Below are 19699 nucleotides of genomic sequence, written 5' to 3'. Positions count from 1 at the left end.
GCCGCGAGTCCCCGGCCGGCCCGCACCCCGCCGGCCTCCTCCCCGGGAGCCCCGCACCCGGCCCACCGCCCCCCTCACCGCCGCCGCCGCCGCCGCCGCCGCCGCCGAGGAGCCGCTCCTACTGCCCCGGAAGTACTCGTCTTCGGTGCGGAGGCGGCCCCGCCTGCCCAAGAGCACTTCCGGGTCAAGCCGCGGCTCCGGCCAGCGCCAGCTGAGCTGCGGGTCTGGTAAGTGAGGCTTCCGTCGGGGTCGTGCCGGGAGGCACTGGGGGTGCTGAGGCAGGAGTTTGACCCGGTGGGTCGGGGTCCGGCGTGGGGGAGACGAGGATGTCCCCGCCCTTTTGAAGGCGAGGCTTGAGCTGCAGGAGTTCAGCCGTCGTCGCTCTACGGAGCGTCAGCTGCCTGCCGGGCGCTACCCCGGGCGTCGGGGACAGCACTGGGTTACCAGCCGCCCCCGGCCCTGCTCCCAGTTTGTTGACTGTAAACAAGTCAGCAAGCAAACACTACGGTCTAAAACGGCGGCGGAGGGAGAATGAGGAGTCCGAACACTTTACGGGAGATTAAACGGCGTCGTGTGATACGGAACAGGGAGAGTGATGCTTAGGAGGCTGTTGAGAGCATTGGAGGCGGAAGAAATAGCAAATGCAAAGAAAGGCCTTATGGTCGTAACAGACTTAGCAGGGTCAAGGAAAAGATTAAAAAAAAAAAAAAAAAAAAAAAGGCCGCTGTTAACTTGCCCAAAAAGAGGAAGGAAGATGGGCCGAATCTTGTAGTGTCTATGAGCCAGGACGAGGAGTTTGACTTTTATTTGGAAACAACGGGGGAACGATTGAAGGTCTCTCTGCAGAAGCTTCGTATGCTCTGATTTATGACTTTTAAGATTAAAATTGACCTTCATCAGGAAGGTGGATCTCTTCAGTTGTCTTTGAGCGGGGAGAATGCATGCAACCGGGACTGAGCCAGAAAGAGGCACTAGAGACCCCTTCAGTGTACAGATGTGAAAAGTGAAGTTCCCGGGAAGTGAAGGGATTTGATCTTTTAAGAACCCAAGTCTCCCGACCCCATCTGTTGCCTGCAGAATTACCATATCACTGTCCGTATATAGTATTTGTCACTTCCTAAAACAGCTAGGGCCTTTGCTTTTCATGGTGGTTCTCTTAAACTTAAGGGCATCACTGTCACCTGGTAGCTGGTTAAAAATCCCTATTCAGGGGATCCCCGGGTGGCTCAGTGGTGTAGCGCCTGCCTTTGGCCCAGGGCGGTCATGGAGTCCCAGGATCGACTCCCATGTCCGGCTCCCTGCATGGATGGAGCCTGCTTCTCCCTCCTCCTGTGTGTCTGCCGCGCGCTCTCTCTCTATGTCTATCATGAATAAATAAATAAATAAATCTTTTTTAAAAAAATAAAAATCCCTATTCAAAAGAAAAAAAAAGATAACAAATTTGTAAGAGTATAAAATAGGTAGTCTCCTCTGATTTTCTGTGGTAATGGAAATTGCATAGAATTTGGGGTTCAAAAATGGAATCTCGGTAAGTCACGTAATTGTGCCTTGCATTTAAAATGGTGCTAATAATAATTATAGCAGCAGTTTTCAAACGTTTTGGTCTCAGGATCCCTTTACACTTTTTAAAATGTACTGAGCACCAAAGAGTTTGTGCATGCGACTTATATCTATCAGTGTTTACCATTCTAGGTATCAAAACAACTTTCAGTTATTTATTTGAGATAATAAATTCATTACGTGTTAACATACATAGCATTTCTATGAAAAAAATATTTTCCAAAACAAAAAATCCTTGCAAGTCTTTTTAATATTTGGTTTAATAGAAGATAGCTAGATTCTCATTATCTCCTGAATTTATTCTCTTATGTTAGCACTCATCATGTAGCTTCTGGAAAATTACACCATATTGTGTGAGAATGAGAATGTAAAGGCAAATAAGATCCTAGTATTATTATGAAAATCATTTTGAAAAAGTCTCAGGGACCCCAGGAGCCCCTGTACCACTACACTTTGAGAATCACTGGATTGCAATATTGTCATGACAATCAAAGGAAATATGGGCTTGATTTGTAAGTCATTAAAACTATGCACATGAAAAAGCAGATGCTCGGCCCTACACTTAGAGATGCCAAATCAGCAAGTCTGAGTGGGACCAAGAAATATTCATCTTTAACAAGCCGCACGGGTTAATTTGATATAAGTTCTCAAAAATTGCAATTTAAGAAAACCAGGTACAGATCAAACTCACTCTAGACTATTTTCCCCACTAAAATTTTAAAAGCTACGCTTCCATATCTTCAAAAATCTCCATTAACACTTTCCAGAGCCTGAGACTCTGGAAAGCCAGTAAGAAGTTGGTAGCAAGTACCTTTCTAACTGCCAAGTTGAGCATCTGAATTCAAAATGTTGAATCCAGTCTTATGCTAAAGAATGAAAAAGTTTTTAGATGCTGATCTGTAAGCTTACGGTCTTTTGGAGAAATAACTGATAAAAGAAGGAACCCAGTAAGTCTTACAATTGAGTACTTTCAATGTGCTAGGTGACTGACCGAATAAAAGAAATTCATCCAAAATGAAGAGGGTAAAGGTTGAGCAGGCTTCTAGAATAAGGTGAAATTTGAGTTGGATACAGTACAGAGGGTGGAATTTCCACAGGAAGATACTAGTGGGGAGGAGCAGGAAGTTTCAAGTAAAAGGGACAACTAGAACCTAACTTTAAAGTAAAAGGTTATTTGGAGAGATTAGAGAGGGAAACAAGTGTAGTTAAGGCTTTGAGCCATGACTGGAGGAAGCTGGGAAGACTATAGGATTTAAGCAAAGAAAGGAATGATAATGATAATTAGCCTCTAGCTGAGGAAAGAGGCCCCTGCAAGAGCATAGCTAATTGGTGACAGAGGTGTAACTGAAGACCAGACTTCTAGACCCATTCATTCCTTCAGCAAGCAATTACTCTGCACGCAGGTACCACTGGGCTTCATCTGGATATTTCTGTTCTACCACCTGAATATGGATATCTGACCAAAATTTGAAGCTTCTCTCTTGAGCAGTAGAAAATCAATGGATTTTTAAATCACCATGACTTTATTTATGTTTTATTTAGGACCAGTTCTAAGAGGAGCAGTGTTTGGAGTATAGTTGGAGTTAATGAGACCCATTTAGAAATTAAAAGAATAGTATGGTGCCCAGGTAAGGTAAAAGGACTGTGACCTAGGGTGGGAAAACATCTAGGAAGTGGAATAATATTAACAATAGCATGTATTTATAATATACCCACATTAGTTCATCTAATGCTCACAACTACCCTATGAGGTTATTACTGTTAATAATCTTATTCAGTATATATGAAAACTAAGGCCTCGCAAACCCACAGCTTCATCCAGGTATGGGATCAGGCCCTTCAGTCCAAGCTACTAACCAAGAAGCCATGATGATCTTGTAACTTTGATCTTGCAAAACAAAGAATTATATTGTGTGGCCATGATCTAAGATAAGTATATATTGGACAAGTAGATGTGAGGGTGAGAATGAGAAGTTCTGTTTTAGTTATACCAAGCTTAATTTTTTAGACTATAGAGGAAAAAAAAGTAGGTAAGATGATCGTAAATCTAGGCCTGTTACATCCTACATCCATATCTTTGTCATTTGCATTCAGTAATTTCAGCAAATGCTAATGGCAAAAGAATATAAGTCACAGGTGTTTTTCAGGGGGCCAGAAAATACATTGAAGTTTGAGCTGAGTGTCCAAACCAGTTATGAGGTGTGTGATAGTTCCAAGTTACTACTGGCAGCATAAGGGCTATTTTAATTAGGAACTTTTCAGAAAATGATCCTCAAAATTATGATTTCTGTTGGAATATTACTAACCTTTTTATGGTTCAGATCTCTATAATAATGGTTGAGTATAAGCAGGAGAGTTTTATGTTTGCTCTTTGCGACGGATGGAAGAGTACTAACAATCTGCTTTTCATTTGCTTTTTCTCCCCCTTGCCAATTCAGAATGCCACTTTGACCATTTGTGTGCCAGGCGTGGGGGAACTTCATTTTTCAAGTGTAACAGTGCCAGTAGAGAAGAGTAGATAAGCTGTAAATACAATCTAGAACACATCTAATTATGGAGAATAAAGCACTAATATCCCAGTATACTTGAGACCAATACCATCTGGGCATCAGTGTTTTTCCCAACTTTGTGTTATCCCAGAACTATTTCTGCAAACAGCAGTTTCCTCGGCCAACTTAATATTGAGCCACAGGAACGGAAATCAGCCACATTACTTCCTTATTTACTTCTGTTGAGAATTGAAGCAGAATGGAAATATTTCTTCTCTCTGAAGATGGCAGGAACAGCAACAAAGCAATCTGTTAGGGATGACAGCTTAGGGGTTTTTCTTTGTTTCTTTGTTTCTTTTTTTTTTTCTTTGTGATACAGCCAATATTTAGAATGGTTCTGTCAGGTAAAGTCATCTATGTTTCTGATTATTCATGATCCTAGAAAAGCTTATATTTTACTGTACCTAAAAGATGAAAAAGGAGTTGGATTAAACGAGTAACACTTCTCTGTTATTCTTTTTAATGCTGAAGAAAGCTAATGAAACATTCTACCAAGTAACTTCACCCACAAACATAGCATAGCCCTTTATAACTGTTTGTAAGAAGGTGGCACTTTGATTTTCCTTTTTGAACTCTTTCCTCTTCTCCTCTAAATGTCAGCTGCAGCATTAAGAAATAGCAGGCAAGGGTACCTGGCTGGTTCAGTTGGTAGAGCATGCAGCTGTTGATCTCAGGGTTGTGAATTCAAGCCACATTTTGAGCATGGAGTCTACTTAAAAATAATAATAACAGGCATGATATTGTCACGATAAGTCCCAAAACTAGTGTGTAAGGCATGATATTGTCACAGTAAGTCCCAAAACTAGTGTGTAAATTCCTGAGGGACAGTATCCTAATACCCTGGGCATCCCTTTAGCACCCAGTACTTCATCTTGAGCGTGATGGGCCCCTGATTTACCTGAACTGTTTGAAAATTATTACACCAGCGTGAGTAGAATGGTTATAGTCAGTGTAATTTTTGTTGAAATTAGCAGACTGATTCTGACACAAGGAAATTTAGTATGAAGAGCTCTCCTGATCCCAAAGGTGATTTGTTCCTTCACTCTGTTTTCTGTCACTGCAACCTTCTTGGACCCATACCTTCACCGCTTTCTCTCCCAGCTGCTCAACAGCAACAGCCTCTTATCTGCAAATAGACTGTGTCTTGGTACCTCAGACTAGAAGTCCTTTGTGTTTGGGATGCCCATGGTATGATTACGAAGTGCTCAGGCTGCGCCTGCCTTTATTGACCAGACATAAGGAGAGTATAGGACCTATTGCTCTTCTGGCAACAGAAAGAAATCAACAGATAAAATCAACAGATCAGGCTACATCTGCCACCTTTGACCTAAGAGCAGTTTAAGAGTGTTCATAGTATTTTTCTAGACCTGTCTTGTAGGTTTCTCTAAACTTCTAATAGAGGCAAATGGTTGTTTCTATACAGAATAGGCACCACAAGTCTTGACCACATGGGCAGTTTGTGTACCACGTTCCAGTAGATAAGGAGGAGAGGAGGTTGATATCAATGATGAGTATTGCCTGGTAGCCACAGCCACAATTTAGTCACTTGCTGAACTGAATCTTTCTTCTCCTACCTAACCATTTGTCCATTTCCTTTTTTTTTTTTTTAAGATTTTTTATTTATTTATTCATAGAGACACAGAGAGAGAATGAGAGGCAGAGACACAGGCAGAGGGAGAAGCAGGCTCCATGCAGAGAGCCCTACGTGGGACTCGATGCAGGGTCTCCAGGATCACGCCCTGAGCTGCAGGCGGCGCTAAACTGCTGCGCCACCGGGGCTGCCCCATTTGTCCATTTCCTTTTCTTGTTTTTACATTTAGTCTTAATTTTTGTGGTTCTTTTTTTATTATTATTTTATTTATTCATTCTGAGAGAGAGGCAGAGACACAGGCAGAGGAAGAAGCAGGCTCCCTGGAGGGAACCTGATGTGGGACTTGATCCCAGGACCCCGGAATCACGACCTGAGCTAAAGGCTGATGCTCAACCTTTGAGCCACCCAGGTGCCCCAATTTTTGTGGTTCTAATTTTGAATGAAATTGTATATGAATGTTTATTTCTTTAAAAAATAATAATGTTGGAGGGAGGAAGTAGAATTCTGTCAGGAGGCAGCACTTTAGTGTGTCTCTTTCTCTTCCCCTCTGTTCCCCTCACTTCTTTTCACCACTCTCTCTCCCTTCTGCATCCGCGTGATCCTGTCTCTCTGCTTCTGTTTCATGTGGCTCAGACCTGACTGCCTCAACACCTTCTCTTTCTCAAATGGCCCTAACCCACCATGTCTCAAATCCAAATTCCAGGATCAAAGCTTCTGATTAGTTTAGTCGTCCAAAGGGTTGACTTCCTCCTGGGCCCTGGAACATAAAGGCAGGTCTCAAAAAAGGTAAAGGTAAGCCAGGCACATCATAACAGAGATTATTTACTGCAAACTCAGAATTCACAAAAACAATGTAACATCATGGTTCGACTCCCAAGTTCAGTTTAAAATGCCTGGTTGATCCACATTATTACTTATTTGCAGTAAGCAAAAGAAAAACGTGAAATTTAAAATTACAGATTGAAATTACGTAATAGTGTTTCCTCCTCTCCCCACCAAGATTTTTAAATGGTTGCATAGTATTCTGAGTAAAAATGTTCCATTTATCTTAAATAATGGTTTTATTATCAGATGTAGATTTTAGGACACTATCTAAAAAGACAATAATAGTTACTAGAGGTTACTCAGTGATTACTATTGCCAGACCCTGTGTTTTATACAGATAATTTCCTCAAACCTCACAACAGTCCTATAGAACAGGCACTATTATTTTCTCCATTTTAAAGATGAGGGTACCGAGACAGGCAGATTAAGTCATTTACAAAAGTTGCAAGGCTGATTAGAGTCTGTCAGGATTCAAATCCAGAAAATCTGGCTCTGGAGACTGTACTCTGAATCTCCCTGATACTCCGCCTTTTTCAGAGGCCTGTACTTCCACTGATCCAGGGTAATCAAAGTCCAGAATGGAACACGAGTGATAGTTCTCTCTTCTTAGAAGTGTTCAGTCTGTACCACCATTGGGCAATGCTGTGGTAGAGGAAATCAGGAAATATAGTCATAGCCTCAGGATGCCAATCCATGGGCCCTCTGCCTCAGAATCATCCAGGGAGCTAATTAAACACCATAAATTCCAAAGTCCAAGTCCAGAGGTTCTTATTCACTAGGGCTAGGGTGGAACCCAGGAATCTGTATTTTTAACAAGCTCTCTGGTGATCTTAGTAGTCAACCTGGGCTTGGTAATCCTTTATCCCTACTATTTTCTTCTAGGACAAGATGGTGAATGAAGACTTTGGGAGTTGGGGTTGACCCAAGGACTGCCTTTAGGCACTATGCCTCTTAAGTTCTCTGGATTGTTAACATTGGCTGTCTCAGTATAGTAAGTGCTAGTAAATGCATGTCAGTTTGCATAATTATGATCCCTATTATGTAACATTCTTCAGTTTACAAAGATATATCACATACTTTTTCAAATTTATTTTTTAAAGATTTTTTATTTACTTTATCAAATTTAAATGAATTTCCATGAGTAAACATTTATTGAATATGTGCTAGTTTTGAAGTATAGCAATAAAAAATACAGTCCCGTGCTTAAGGGACTCCTAAGTGAGAGGGGATGGACTGCCAATGAGTAGTATAATGTGAGAGCTACAGGGGTTGGGGGAAAAGCCAGCCTGCATCCAGGTATACTCTGGACCACGTGGGAGGGAGAGCCAGAACTTGAGACTCAGGGAAGCTACATGAAGGAATTCCACACGGCAGTAACACTGCCAGGACACTGCTTGCCCCACAGCCCTCTCATATAGAGGCTGTTTATTCTTCTAAAGCTCCTGCATCTCAGCAGAGAGAGAGAGTCCTTTTTTTTCTATTTCTGGTGTCTTCTACTCTAGCTGCCTTGAACCTGGGGGGACATTCCCTTTCTTACAGGTAATCTACCCTACTCTTGAGCCTCCACATTCTTTGACGACTTCTTTTTTATTTTTTAAATCTTTTTTTTTAATTTTTATTTATTTATGATAGTCACACAGAGAGAGAGAGAGAGAGGCAGAGACACAGGCAGAGGGAGAAGCAGGCTCCATGCACCGGGAGCCCAACGTGGGATTCGATCCCGGGTCTCCAGGATTGCGCCCTGGGCCAAAGGCAGGCGCTAAAGCGCTGCGCCACCCAGGGTTCCCTGACTTCTTCTTATTGGACAGTTATCTCCTTCACTCACTTCAGCCTCCCACTCCAGTTCCGAAAGTCCACCTCCAGATTTGCCATTGGCCCAGACTGCTCCCCTCCAGAATCAGGAGTCAGACCCAGCATGCTCAGGCCACCCCTTCTCATTACCACAACTTGTAGCTTTTCTTCCTGAGCACCTCCTAACCAGTGATCTCTGTGCTTTTTCCTCTGTCCGTTTACTAAAACACTTCTCTTCCATTTTCTTTTTCTTTTTTTTTTAAGATTTTATTTGTTTATTCATGAGAGACAGAGAAAGAGAGAGAGAGAGGCAAAGACACAGGCAGAAGGAGAAGCAGGCTCCGCGCAGGGAGCTCGATGTGGGACTTGATCCCGAGTCTCCAGGATCATGCCATGGGCTGAATGTGGCACTAAACCTCTGAGCCACCTAGGTTGCCCTTCTCTTCCATTTTCAATTTTTATTTATCCCTCAGGTATTGTTGCACACCTCATTTTCAAGGGGGCTTTCTGTGACAAGTTTAGTTCCTCACATTGAGTACTACTGTAGCATCCTGTACTTTACCTTGGGTAGCATTTACTATATTGCATGTGTTTAGTTAGTGTCTGTATTCTCTGCCAGACTGAGCTCCATGGAGGCAGAGGCGGTTCTCTAGTACAAAAGGTTGGCACATAGAGCTCAGTAGATACAGGTGGATAGATGAAAATGTATACCTCGTCTAAAATTGTGGTTCTCTGGCACGTGGGTGGCTCAGTCAGTTAAGCATCCAATTCTTGATTTCAGTTCGGGTTATGATCTCAGGGTTGTGAGATTGAGCCCCACCCCAGGCTCCTGGCTGAGCATGGAGCCTGCTTGAGGTTCCCTCACTCCCTCTCCCTCTGCTCCTTCCCTGCTCACACACTCTATAAAATTAAATTAAATTAAAAATTGTGGTTCTGAACTCAGTGTGGAATAGGTGGGAAAGAAGAAGATGATGGCAGGATAAGAAATGAGGTGGTATTAGAATAAGGTAGAGTTGTGGGTGGTTTATCTGTTTTGTTTATTTTTGTTTTCCCGACAAAGAGAGGAAGCCTCTGGCTCAGAGCCCTTAGCAGACAGCAGTTAATAACATTGTTTTCACCATATTTATGTGTACGGTTAACGTTTATTTACAAAGGTGATATAGACTTTCCTTTTAAAATAAATGTGTGAAAGTAAAATAATGAGTTGACTTAAAAAAAATCATGCTAATAGAAGAAATGAATGAAATTGGGAAAACATTGACTTGGATACAGCCACAGGAACTCGTCATCAAAGTTCTAGGGAAGACTTAGAACACTTTTCCTCTTTTCCTCTCACAATTGGAAGTCATTTCCTCTCACAATTGGAAGCAGTAGTTTAGAATAAAGGACAAAAGTCTTATCCATCAACTGTAGATATTGTACTGAAAAAGAACTTGAGAAATTACACATGTCAAGCCCTGAGCACAGAGCCTGGCTTATGGCAGTCATTTACTACTTAGTGTTCTTTCCATTGTTTCCACTCACCACTCTCCCTCAATAGAGAATCCTGGTCTCTATCTATACATACAGTATAATTTAAAGGAGCAAATCACTGTATAGTAAATGGGTTGGACCATTTCTGAAATCCCCTCCAATGCCCAAGATCTTTATTTCCTGTAGTGTCATTTTAGCTGGGTTTGGGGAAGAAATAGAAATAAACACGTATTTGAGCTACTATGTATAACAAAGTTTGAAGTCTTATGTTTTACTCGAAAAAGTCCATTCTTATATTTTAAAGATATAGCAAGGTATAGAAAATTATTATTATCATTCAATCATTATTTCACAGGCTAATGAAAATTAAATGACATTTACAGCTTGCTGTGATTCAGACTTTGAGGAGTTTAATGGCTAAATACAATGATCCAGTGCTTTTTATGTTCTGTGATCAAGCAATCTTTACAAAAGTACAAAGGAGAGTCATTTCCAAAACTAATTATTTTGGGCCTTTATAGGAAATAAAGCTAGGCATTTCATCCTATCTTTTATAGAAATAAGTTGAAATTTTTCTTTGAAAGTCATTGAGTTAAAAGAGGAATCAAATTACCAGAAAGGTAATCGTAGCTGGGATATTTTGCTCTTTGTTCATGATATTTTATTGTCTGGCACGCTTCTCTATAGTTGTATTTGTATTTCTACCAGCTAGACATTGAAGATGTCAGCTCCTCCCTGAGCTAATTTTGCAGACTTTGAGCTAAAATTTGGTATTCTCACAAACTGTTAAATATACTGTATTTTGTCTCTGGATACTGAAGGAAGTGTTAAAGGAAAATTCTTTAGTCTAACATTGTTGCCCAAGAGGGAGGTTCTAAAGCTTCAGAAGTCAATAACTACTTATATATATGTAGTAGTACAATTTCCTTTCTAGTATTAAAACAAACAGAAAACTACCTTCTACATTATCTCTGCATTATTTAAAGCTAATATATTATGTATTTGGATTGCTCAAATTTTGAACTCCATCGTTACTATTATGATGTATCAGTTGATTTACATTATTGATACAACAACAGATGGTGATAGTGCAGGTTGAAATAAAAGATCATTAAGCTAAATATTTTAGCCTTTTTGGCTCCCTGTTGCATAAGATTTGTCAGAGTAAAATAGAATCATAGCCTTTCAGAACTAGAAGAGTCTTTAGAGAGGTCTCATCTAGTCTCATTTGATGGATGAGAAAATGGCCAAGGGAGAATGCTACTTGCCAAGGTCTTAACAGCTTGTTAGTAGCACAGTGAGGACCAGAATCTAGGTCTGCCTACCATTTTCTAATTCAGTGCTCTTTCTATGGTCTCGGTGTGAGATTTTTAGGTAGTGTTCTTTCTATTTTGCTCCCTGATGTCAGAGCCAATTATTCTAATCAATTTCACATCTATTCATTTCTAAAACATAAAAGTTTCACCCCATTATGAGTCTTTGTTGGTTAAACTTTATATCTGGCTTTCTTTTAGGTTGGTATCCACTCACATCTTTTATTTTGAAGATTTCAAAATACGCCTGAATCTCCCACTTGTTTGGAAAACTCCCAATACCAGGCAATAAATTACCCACCGTGCTCTTGTTATAGAATAGAAGCTTTTGAGTTCTCCAAATCTAAACAAGACTTCCTCCCATTTTTCCATGAAGCCACATTGTTGTCTCTTCACTTTAGTGGTGAGTGTTACTGTGCCAGCAGCTTTTGTTTTGGAAGATGTCGGCTTCAATGAAATGGCCCCACTGGGAACAAATAATAGTTCCTTCAATTCATCATTTCCTCCAAGCTTTGAGCACTCAGCAGGTTCCCACTCAGGGGACGATGTCATCATAGCCAAAGAAGGAACTAGTGTTTCACTTGAGTGTCTTCTCACAGTCGACCACTACGAAGATGTCCGTTGGTACAACTCAAAAGGCCAGCAACTGGATGGCAGAGGCAGAGGTAACTATGCCAGGGTATAATTAATCAAGGTTACTCATTTCCTGTTAGTTTTGTCTCCTTGAAATATTCAACAAAGACTCTTAACGATGAGGTGCTAGGGGGAAGAGTTAAAACTTTGAAAGGCCTGCAGTATTCTAGCTATGAGAAAAAGCAAACCAATTTTAATTACTTAACCAGAAGAAGAAAGAAATAATAGTTATAAATTTAAAAGATGTTCACTTGATAACAGGGAGCTAACGTCTCTCCTGCTGGTGAGCTAGTTTTCTTCTTTTGAAGGTAGACCTACATCAGGGCTGCTACAGACAGCTGTGTGGGCTGTGCACTGCACAACCCCTTTCACCTAAACTGTAATGTGAATGATAGTGTGATGGCCCTGTGTGAATACAGCAAGAAGGATTATGGCTAGACTTAGATAAATTTGTCATAAATTTTAAAATCTTCTATGGAAATGAGTCACTAAAAATTTTAGAGGAAATCCAGGATGTTTTTTTAAAAAGTGTAGCTCTGTGCATAAAACTTTTAAGTCCCTCTGAGAATTAGAATGGCACTGAGAAGGAGCTCTATAGGCTCTTCCACCTCAACTGTTTTCCGTGGTATACCTTAATTTACTTGAAAATGGGAAAGCTTCTCTTGTGCCTTTGTGTCTCAGTCTTAAAAATTATCCAGACATAATATTACAACTACGTCTCTTTTTTGACAGGTTTTTATTTTATTTGTTTTTGCTGTTTGTGAACCTGTGAACACATCTTAATCAGAATATTATTTCCTAGCTAATATTCTGCTAGAAAGAGCTTTTTGAAGACTGCTTGTGTTAAAGTACCTCAAAAAGAAATCATGAAAAATCAATTGGATAATGATTAAATTAGAGGATGCTCATAACCTACACTTTCAGAAAAGGCCTTTCTTATCTTTTTCGCTAGAAAGATAATCTAACCTCTTGGAATATAAAGGATATTTGATTATTCACATTAGAATGGAAAACAGAAAAAGAGACCAATGGTATTTTCTTCTAAAATATACACTAAACATTTTAACTTTCTATAAACTGGGTAACTGCCTGCCAGGGAATTAAAGAGTTTGAATTGTTAGAACAGAATATTTTTAATCAGCTTCTTAAAAGTATACATCTGTTGACCCAGGATCTCTAGAGTAATGCCCAGAATGTATATTTTGACGTGATTTGGGGTTTCACATTTGGACACAATGATCTAGACTCCTACTCCCTTTGGGCACTAGGATCCTCACCAAACACTTCTGAGATTTGAATTTTTCTTTTTTTTTTTTTTTTAAGGAACTTTTTTTTTTTTTTTTTTTTTTTATGATAGTCATACAGAGAGAAAGAGAGAGAGGCAGAGACACAGGCAGAGGGAGAAGCAGGCTCCATGCACCGGGAGCCTGATGTGGGATTCGATCCCGGGTCTCCAGGATCGCGCCCTGGGCCAAAGGCAGGCGCCAAACCGCTGCGCCACCCAGGGATCCCTGAGATTTGAATTTTTCAATCAGTGTGATCATTACAGACTGACCACATCAACAAAGCTTAGGTTAGGATGAGACCAACCAAGTGGAATGGCAGTTTCATTTTCCTTTTTGCCTTTACTTTGAAAACCACTAACATCTATCATTGATGCTTTCAGTAGCAGCTCTGGAAAATTCTATTAAATTTTATGAATCTCCAGTGAAAGGAGTTTAAAGAGCATGTCAGCCTAGTATAAGGTTCATAAATCTTGAGCTATTATCAGCAAGTAAGCTAGAGAGTTTACATTGTGGTTGTAGTACAGTGGTTGATGAATGGAGTGATGTACTTCCATCATACTTTGGATTCATAGGATAGCCTTTTCGTAGCTCCAAATTCATAGAACAGAAGCATATAACTACAGAATTTAGATAAATTTTGATGACAATAAAAATGGACACAATCCAGAGTGCTTACTAATTGATGTACCACTAAAATAATTGAGAACCATAGAATCTCAGGGATGAAAGATCTTGAAGATCTCTTAACTGCAATATCTTAAGGTTGGGCACTCAGGTGGTTCTTAACAAGCAATCCCCCAGCCTTCTCCAAGACACTTCCTCTAGTCATGGGGACTCATGTCTACACCCCCAGTTGGCCCATCCATCCCACTTTGAATGAATGGCTTGTGTAGCTAAAGTACAGGATACACTGAGAATTTACCACAAACAGAATTGTGGGGCAGAGCCAAGTTACAAATGGGTATTGAATCAAGGTAGGTAGGCCATCAGCTTTGCTTTTTATACTCTTAGGTATTTTGTGTACATGATCCCTGAATGAAGATGCCTTCGTGTATAGAAGACAGGCAGCATGTCTTAGGTTTAAAACAGAACCCAAAGATCCTTTTGGCATCTTAAGGGCAACTTTATTCTCTTTGCTAAGCAGTTCATTTACCCTGACTTGTGACACGTATCTTTTGGCTTGTGCTTCAGTTATTCTTGCCAGAAAATCAAGACATTATCAACAAACCTTTTCTAACAAAATAAATTAACATGTGCAAGCCATGCCATATTTACTAGTTAGACAATGCACTAAACTGGTAGGATTGTATTTTTTTTTTTAATTTTTGTCTCGTTACGAAAAGTAAACAAGTACAGTTAACTAAAAAGAAGAAAATGTAATCACTCAACTCATTACCCCAGAAATAACCATTATTTTGCATTTCTGAGGCATTTTCTTCTATTATGTGAAAATGTATTGGTACATACATATAAACTTTTTTTTTTAAGATTATTCATTTAGCATTATAGGACTAACTATCTCCCTGAAAGGCTTGCTATGTCTAGCCTCAAAATGTAGCTATGGTAATAATTTGTGTCAGGAAGGAAGATCTTGATTCTCTTTTTAACTTCAGGCTGTTTAAATTTCTACTCTGTACACAAGTAGCAGAACCTAATAGATGAGGGTAAAGCACTCTCATGAAGAGGTGGCATATTTAAGGTAAGGCAGTTGGCTTTTTCAGTAATAATATTCTTTATGCTGTAATTTTTTTTATTTCTGTTGGGTCATCAGGTGGAAAATGGTTGATTTCTGATAACTTCCTGAATATCACCAGTGTAGTCTTTGATGACCGAGGGCTCTATACATGCTTTGTCACCTCTCCAATCCATGCCTCCTACTCTGTCACCCTTCGTGTTATCTTCACCTCGGGAGACATGAGTGTCTACTACATGATTGTTTGCCTGATTGCCTTTACAATCACACTCATCTTGAACGTTACACGGTTGTGCATGATGAGCAGCCATCTTCGTAAGACTGAGAAGGCTATCAATGAATTCTTCAGAACTGAAGGGGCTGAGAAACTTCAAAAGGCCTTTGAGATTGCAAAGCGCATCCCCATCATCACTTCAGCCAAGACTCTAGAACTCGCCAAAGTCACACAATTTAAGACGATGGAGTTTGCTCGTTATATTGAAGAACTGGCAAGAAGTGTCCCTCTTCCACCCCTTATTCTAAACTGTCGGGCCTTTGTTGAGGAGATGTTTGAGGCTGTGCGAGTGGACGACCCTGATGACATGGGAGAAAGAATTAAAGAGAGACCTGCCTTGAATGCTCAAGGTGGCATTTATGTCATTAACCCAGAGATGGGCCGGAGTAATTCACCAGAAGGAGATTCAGATGATGGTTCTCTGAATGAACAAGGCCAGGAGATAGCAGTTCAAGTTTCTGTCCACCTCCAGTCAGAAACCAAAAGTATTGATACAGATTCCCAAGACAGCAGTCATTTCAGCCCACCTGATGATCTAGGATCTGCTGAATCAAACTCTTACTCCAAAGATGGGACATATGAAAGCCGTCAGCTGTGAGTTATCCCAGTACCTGCAAAAACAGCTCTCACAAAAGGAACGTATTTCATGCAGGAAATAACATTTTTACCAAAATATAACTGGGGGTTCCCCCTTGTTAATATTAAGCACATCAGAATGTGACTTATTGCCAAAATCTTTGTAAAAATTCAGTGTTTTTCATATCTGATATTTCTCATTTTCCTCAAGCTTGATGAAATGACACAAGCTAAGATTTAAAGGAACCCAAGAGAGAAGCATAATGGACAAAGTGCCACACTAAGAGTTCCGTGCCTCCTCTTCTGGTCATGGTTCTTCAAATGGTTAGGGTTGATGCTTATCCTGAGGCCTCACTTTTCCCGCCAGTTAAGTTGAAGGATTTGCATTAGATGATATCTCAAGTCATTTCTAGCCCTGTAACTTCTTACCTGTCCCTGTTAAAACCACCAGATTTCATCAGCACATCACCAAATAAACCCTTCCCTAGACTTTTAAGTACCTTTTTATGGAAAGGATCAAGCTGAGACTTTATTTTGTGATTTAAATTCCCACACCAGTGCTATAATGCATAGACGTGTGGGTGTTTTTCAGATGTTTTGCCATATGGAGTGTGCAATTGTATGTGCTAGATCGAGTCTCTTTAGTGTAGCCAATGTCTGTATTGTTATACAGATATCAGGGAGCTAACTGCTCATTAATAAACTACTTTCCGTGAGTAAATTGGTCCTTTTGGGGGATATATCATGTCTTTTTAACTTACTGAAGCATCATTTAGTTCATTGAGCTGGCAGTGATTTCCCAACTGATCTCCAAAAGTGAGCAATTTGTTCTTAAGGAATAATGTCTTCAGTGCTTTTAGAATAAGAAACAATGTCAAATCATCTATCTCTTGTAAATCATGGATTTTTGACATTTCTGTTAATAGAATTTCTCAGGCTTTCCCTTTTTGAAAGTACTGGACTCCGTAGAGGGTTCTGTGTTTGGGATCTCATCCCAGGAGAAAACTCAGAGCTGGGTTCATCTTTAGACTTCTGTCAACACTCTTGCCCTCCATGATGGTTAATATGGTGCTAAAGGCTGCATGCCTCCTTATCTTGTTTGTTTTCTTTATATGTTGTTGTTGAGGTTTTTATTTTTGTGTACTTCAGATAGAGAATTCTGAGCTCAGGCTGCTTTTGTGGTCTTTCTGAGAAGCACTAACCTGAAATAAGATTAGATACTGGTATGTGGTATATGTGAATATATTAAATATGTAGGCATAGATATAGGTACCAGTATATAGATATATATACACACAAAAATGATCTAGATATAAAGAGAGAAAAATTATGGATGAGGCCATCTGATTCAACTGTGTATAATGAATACTTGAGACAGTATTTCTTGCCTGGTTGAGGCCTAATATAATAGAATTGTAAATACTCTTCAGAATAATTTCTTCAGCTACAGGAAGCTTGGTGTCATATGATTTTTAAGAACTTGGCAGTGGAGCTCCATTTGGTGCTTCATGTTTCTTCATTTGGTTTCTGATTATTGAACCATTACTTGAACTAGAGGCTCCTGAGGGAAATGTTCAGAGGAGGTTTTATCAGGATTTTAATTTAAGGTTTCAAATGGAGGAAGGCAAGGAAATAGAGAGTGTAACTAGATAAACTCACACCTCCCTTTGTCCAGGCTTATCACAAATAATACATCTCTTCTGGATAGCATGAATGAATCAGTGTGCAGTTGTATCAGATGGCATTATGGATAAAGATGATAATGCTGCCGTTTCTATCTCAGGCTGTTTCCATGGAAACCTCCAGAGCCAAACAAAAGCTACCACCAATCATTTAGCCAAAGCTCGCCTTGGCTTGTAGACTTGCATGTCTTTAAGAAATACTGTTTTCATACATTTGGCTTTGAGAGCAAGGGCTCTTCACCATTCCCTAGACCCTAGATTATAGAACACTTTTTCCTTCCTAGGCTTTTTTTCTTAAAAAATTAAAAATGCTAAAAATCTCTTGTCTGAGGTTTGTTCCCTGACTATCCTTCAGATCGTCAGATAGTACCTCCAATGGATCTATCCCTCAAGTTCTCACAATGGATGTGAGTGTTTGGAACCTTAAGGTAGAAATATTTAACGGTCAAAGTCCTGGGAAATGGGACTTTGGAAAAATATGAGAACTAATGAAAAAAATCTGTTAAGTTTACACAATACTGTATCACTATTGGCTACTCCAGTGTGTCCTGGTTAAATTAACTTTAGAAACGTAATGGTGACTTTATTTGGTAACTGGGTTACTTTGAATATTCCAAATTATGGTGCCAGTGATAAGGAATTACAGTAGTCAAAATTTAACTGGAGTTGGTGTTACATTTTTTTTTTTTTTTTTTTGGTGTTACTTTCTAAAGCTAGTTTCCAAGAGGAAGAAAACCACACATTAATATGTTCTGTATCTAATCAAATACTCTTCATATGTAATGAATAGTCTCATGTTACATTTTTGTAAAATCCTTAACCTTTTGAACTTAAACTACAGTCTAAAAGTCTTTTGACAATAACTGTGGTATAATTAATCTTTTGTTTCAGTGGATTTTATAGTTAGTGAAAATGTGTTTAAATAGTCCTGTCATCTCATTTATAAATTTTGTATTGTGACTTCATGAACCTTATTGTCCTTATGAAATGAAATGATGGCTTTGTGAAATGAATTTACCAAAAATGGATATGTAAACATTTTTATAGATTCCTGGACAGCTGAAATGATGCCAGATGGACAGGCATCTTTTGAGCTGATACTCAACTTGAGTTTTAGGTAGTTCAATAAGCATATCCTCACGTTGCATCTGTTCTGATAGTTAAATTCTTCATTCGGGACCAGCAAGCATTTGTATTTCTCCCAACTACCCTTACGCGAGTACCTTGGGAGTTGCCAATCTGAAACGGTTGTGAAAAGATTTCTGGCTCCTTCGCCTCACTTAGCATGCATTTTGAAGTTAAAGCACGTGGCTTTCTGTGTGGTCCTCCAGCTTCAGTGAACCCCTTGGTGTATTCCTCTCCACATCCTGCATGTTGCTTCGCCCCAGATCAGACTCTGTCTCCCATGTCCCAGAGTGGCATGGGAGCATGGCATGCTTGTTTTCCAGAGCACAGCCGGCCATGGGTGCTAGCCTTGTCTCAACACACCAGCACTTATAACACAAGTAAATCATATTTCCTGAGTCACCAATAAGAGAAGACAATCTTTTCTCATCCAGGCCGGGAATTTTGAAAATGCTCAGCTTTATACATAAACTCCTACATCTCAACACATTTCATAAGCGTGTTATTTTAGTGTGGTTCAGATGATGTTTAAATGGTCACCATTTTAATGAATACTTACATTATGATTTTGTCCTTTCTTTTAAAAAAAAAGTCATGCTTGAATATATTTATTAAATGTTCAATGGACTATTTCATTTGTCTGAAATCCTCTATTGAGTATATATTCATTTTTACGTGTGATGGAATTTGATGTTAATGATTTTAAACAGGAGTAAATTTTAATCCAACTTGAATTCTACTATGGTTACGCATTTTAATCTTAAAAATATTTAATAAGCATTTATATGTTTTTGGTGTTCTGGGCCATACTGAGATGGATGTGTTGCCTACAGTGTCCATGAGAATGCAGTTAGCAGACACGTATGCAACAGTTTTTCACTTCTGAGGTAAAGCATTCCTGGCAAAGACCTAAAGAGGATTTAGCACATGTTTTGAAAAACACAATTAGTATATAAAGTCTGATGAGATTTGGCACATAGGACATGTGCCTCTGGTACAAGCAAATGCCTGTAGTCCCATGGGAGTGAAGGGTGACGATGGAAAAGCAGAGGATCTCAGGAGAAGACAGGCAAAGGAAACGTAACGGCACAGCTCATTACCTCAATACCACAGAGCTTTAATTCTTAGAATGAAAACCTAGTTTCTATCTCCCTATGGCAAAGATCGCTGGACTTGGATCCACCACTAGCCACTTAACAATGTACTTGGCCTCTCTGGACTTCAGAATGGAATTGATGTTACCTACCTCACAAAATTTAACATGAGCATTAAATAAACATATAAGCAAACACTGAGCTAGCTGTAACATGCCATAAAGTGTAAGGGGA

The 19699-nt window shown here is 39.7% G+C and overlaps 2 protein-coding genes across 7 annotated transcripts in view; one reads left to right on the top strand and one right to left on the bottom strand.

Moving 5' to 3' along the window:
• The window catches only part of FAM114A2 (family with sequence similarity 114 member A2), a 30107-nt gene extending 29923 nt beyond the window's left edge, over positions 1-184 (bottom strand). Inside the window, exon 1 of one of the 3 annotated variants that reach the window (XM_026008184.2) lies at positions 85-184. The gene's annotated coding sequence lies outside the window, so the exon portion shown is untranslated. Of the gene's footprint in view, positions 1-78 lie in introns of all 3 variants that reach the window. The other 2 variants (XM_072756781.1, XM_072756780.1) reach the window with 2 other exon arrangements.
• On the top strand, positions 156-19006 carry MFAP3 (microfibril associated protein 3). 4 transcript variants are annotated; one of them, XM_072756783.1, is made up of 5 exons: positions 182-227; positions 3103-3188; positions 7408-7516; positions 11304-11767; positions 14793-19006. In XM_072756783.1, exons 4-5 carry the CDS (start codon positions 11473-11475, stop codon positions 15584-15586), a joined length of 1089 nt encoding a protein of 362 aa, XP_072612884.1. In that variant the 5' UTR covers positions 182-227; positions 3103-3188; positions 7408-7516; positions 11304-11472; the 3' UTR covers positions 15587-19006. The 4 variants fall into 4 exon arrangements, with proteins under 4 accessions (XP_025863947.2, XP_025863957.2, XP_072612883.1 ...); XM_026008172.2 differs by lacking the exon at positions 3103-3188 and having other exon boundaries at positions 166-227; XM_072756782.1 differs by lacking the exon at positions 7408-7516 and having other exon boundaries at positions 176-227.
• The last annotated feature ends 693 nt before the right edge of the window (positions 19007-19699 follow it).

This window comes from Vulpes vulpes, chromosome 4 (genome assembly GCF_048418805.1).
Source record: "Vulpes vulpes isolate BD-2025 chromosome 4, VulVul3, whole genome shotgun sequence".
NCBI classification, from domain to species: domain Eukaryota; kingdom Metazoa; phylum Chordata; class Mammalia; order Carnivora; family Canidae; genus Vulpes; species Vulpes vulpes.
This window is presented reverse-complemented; position numbering and strand designations above follow the sequence as displayed.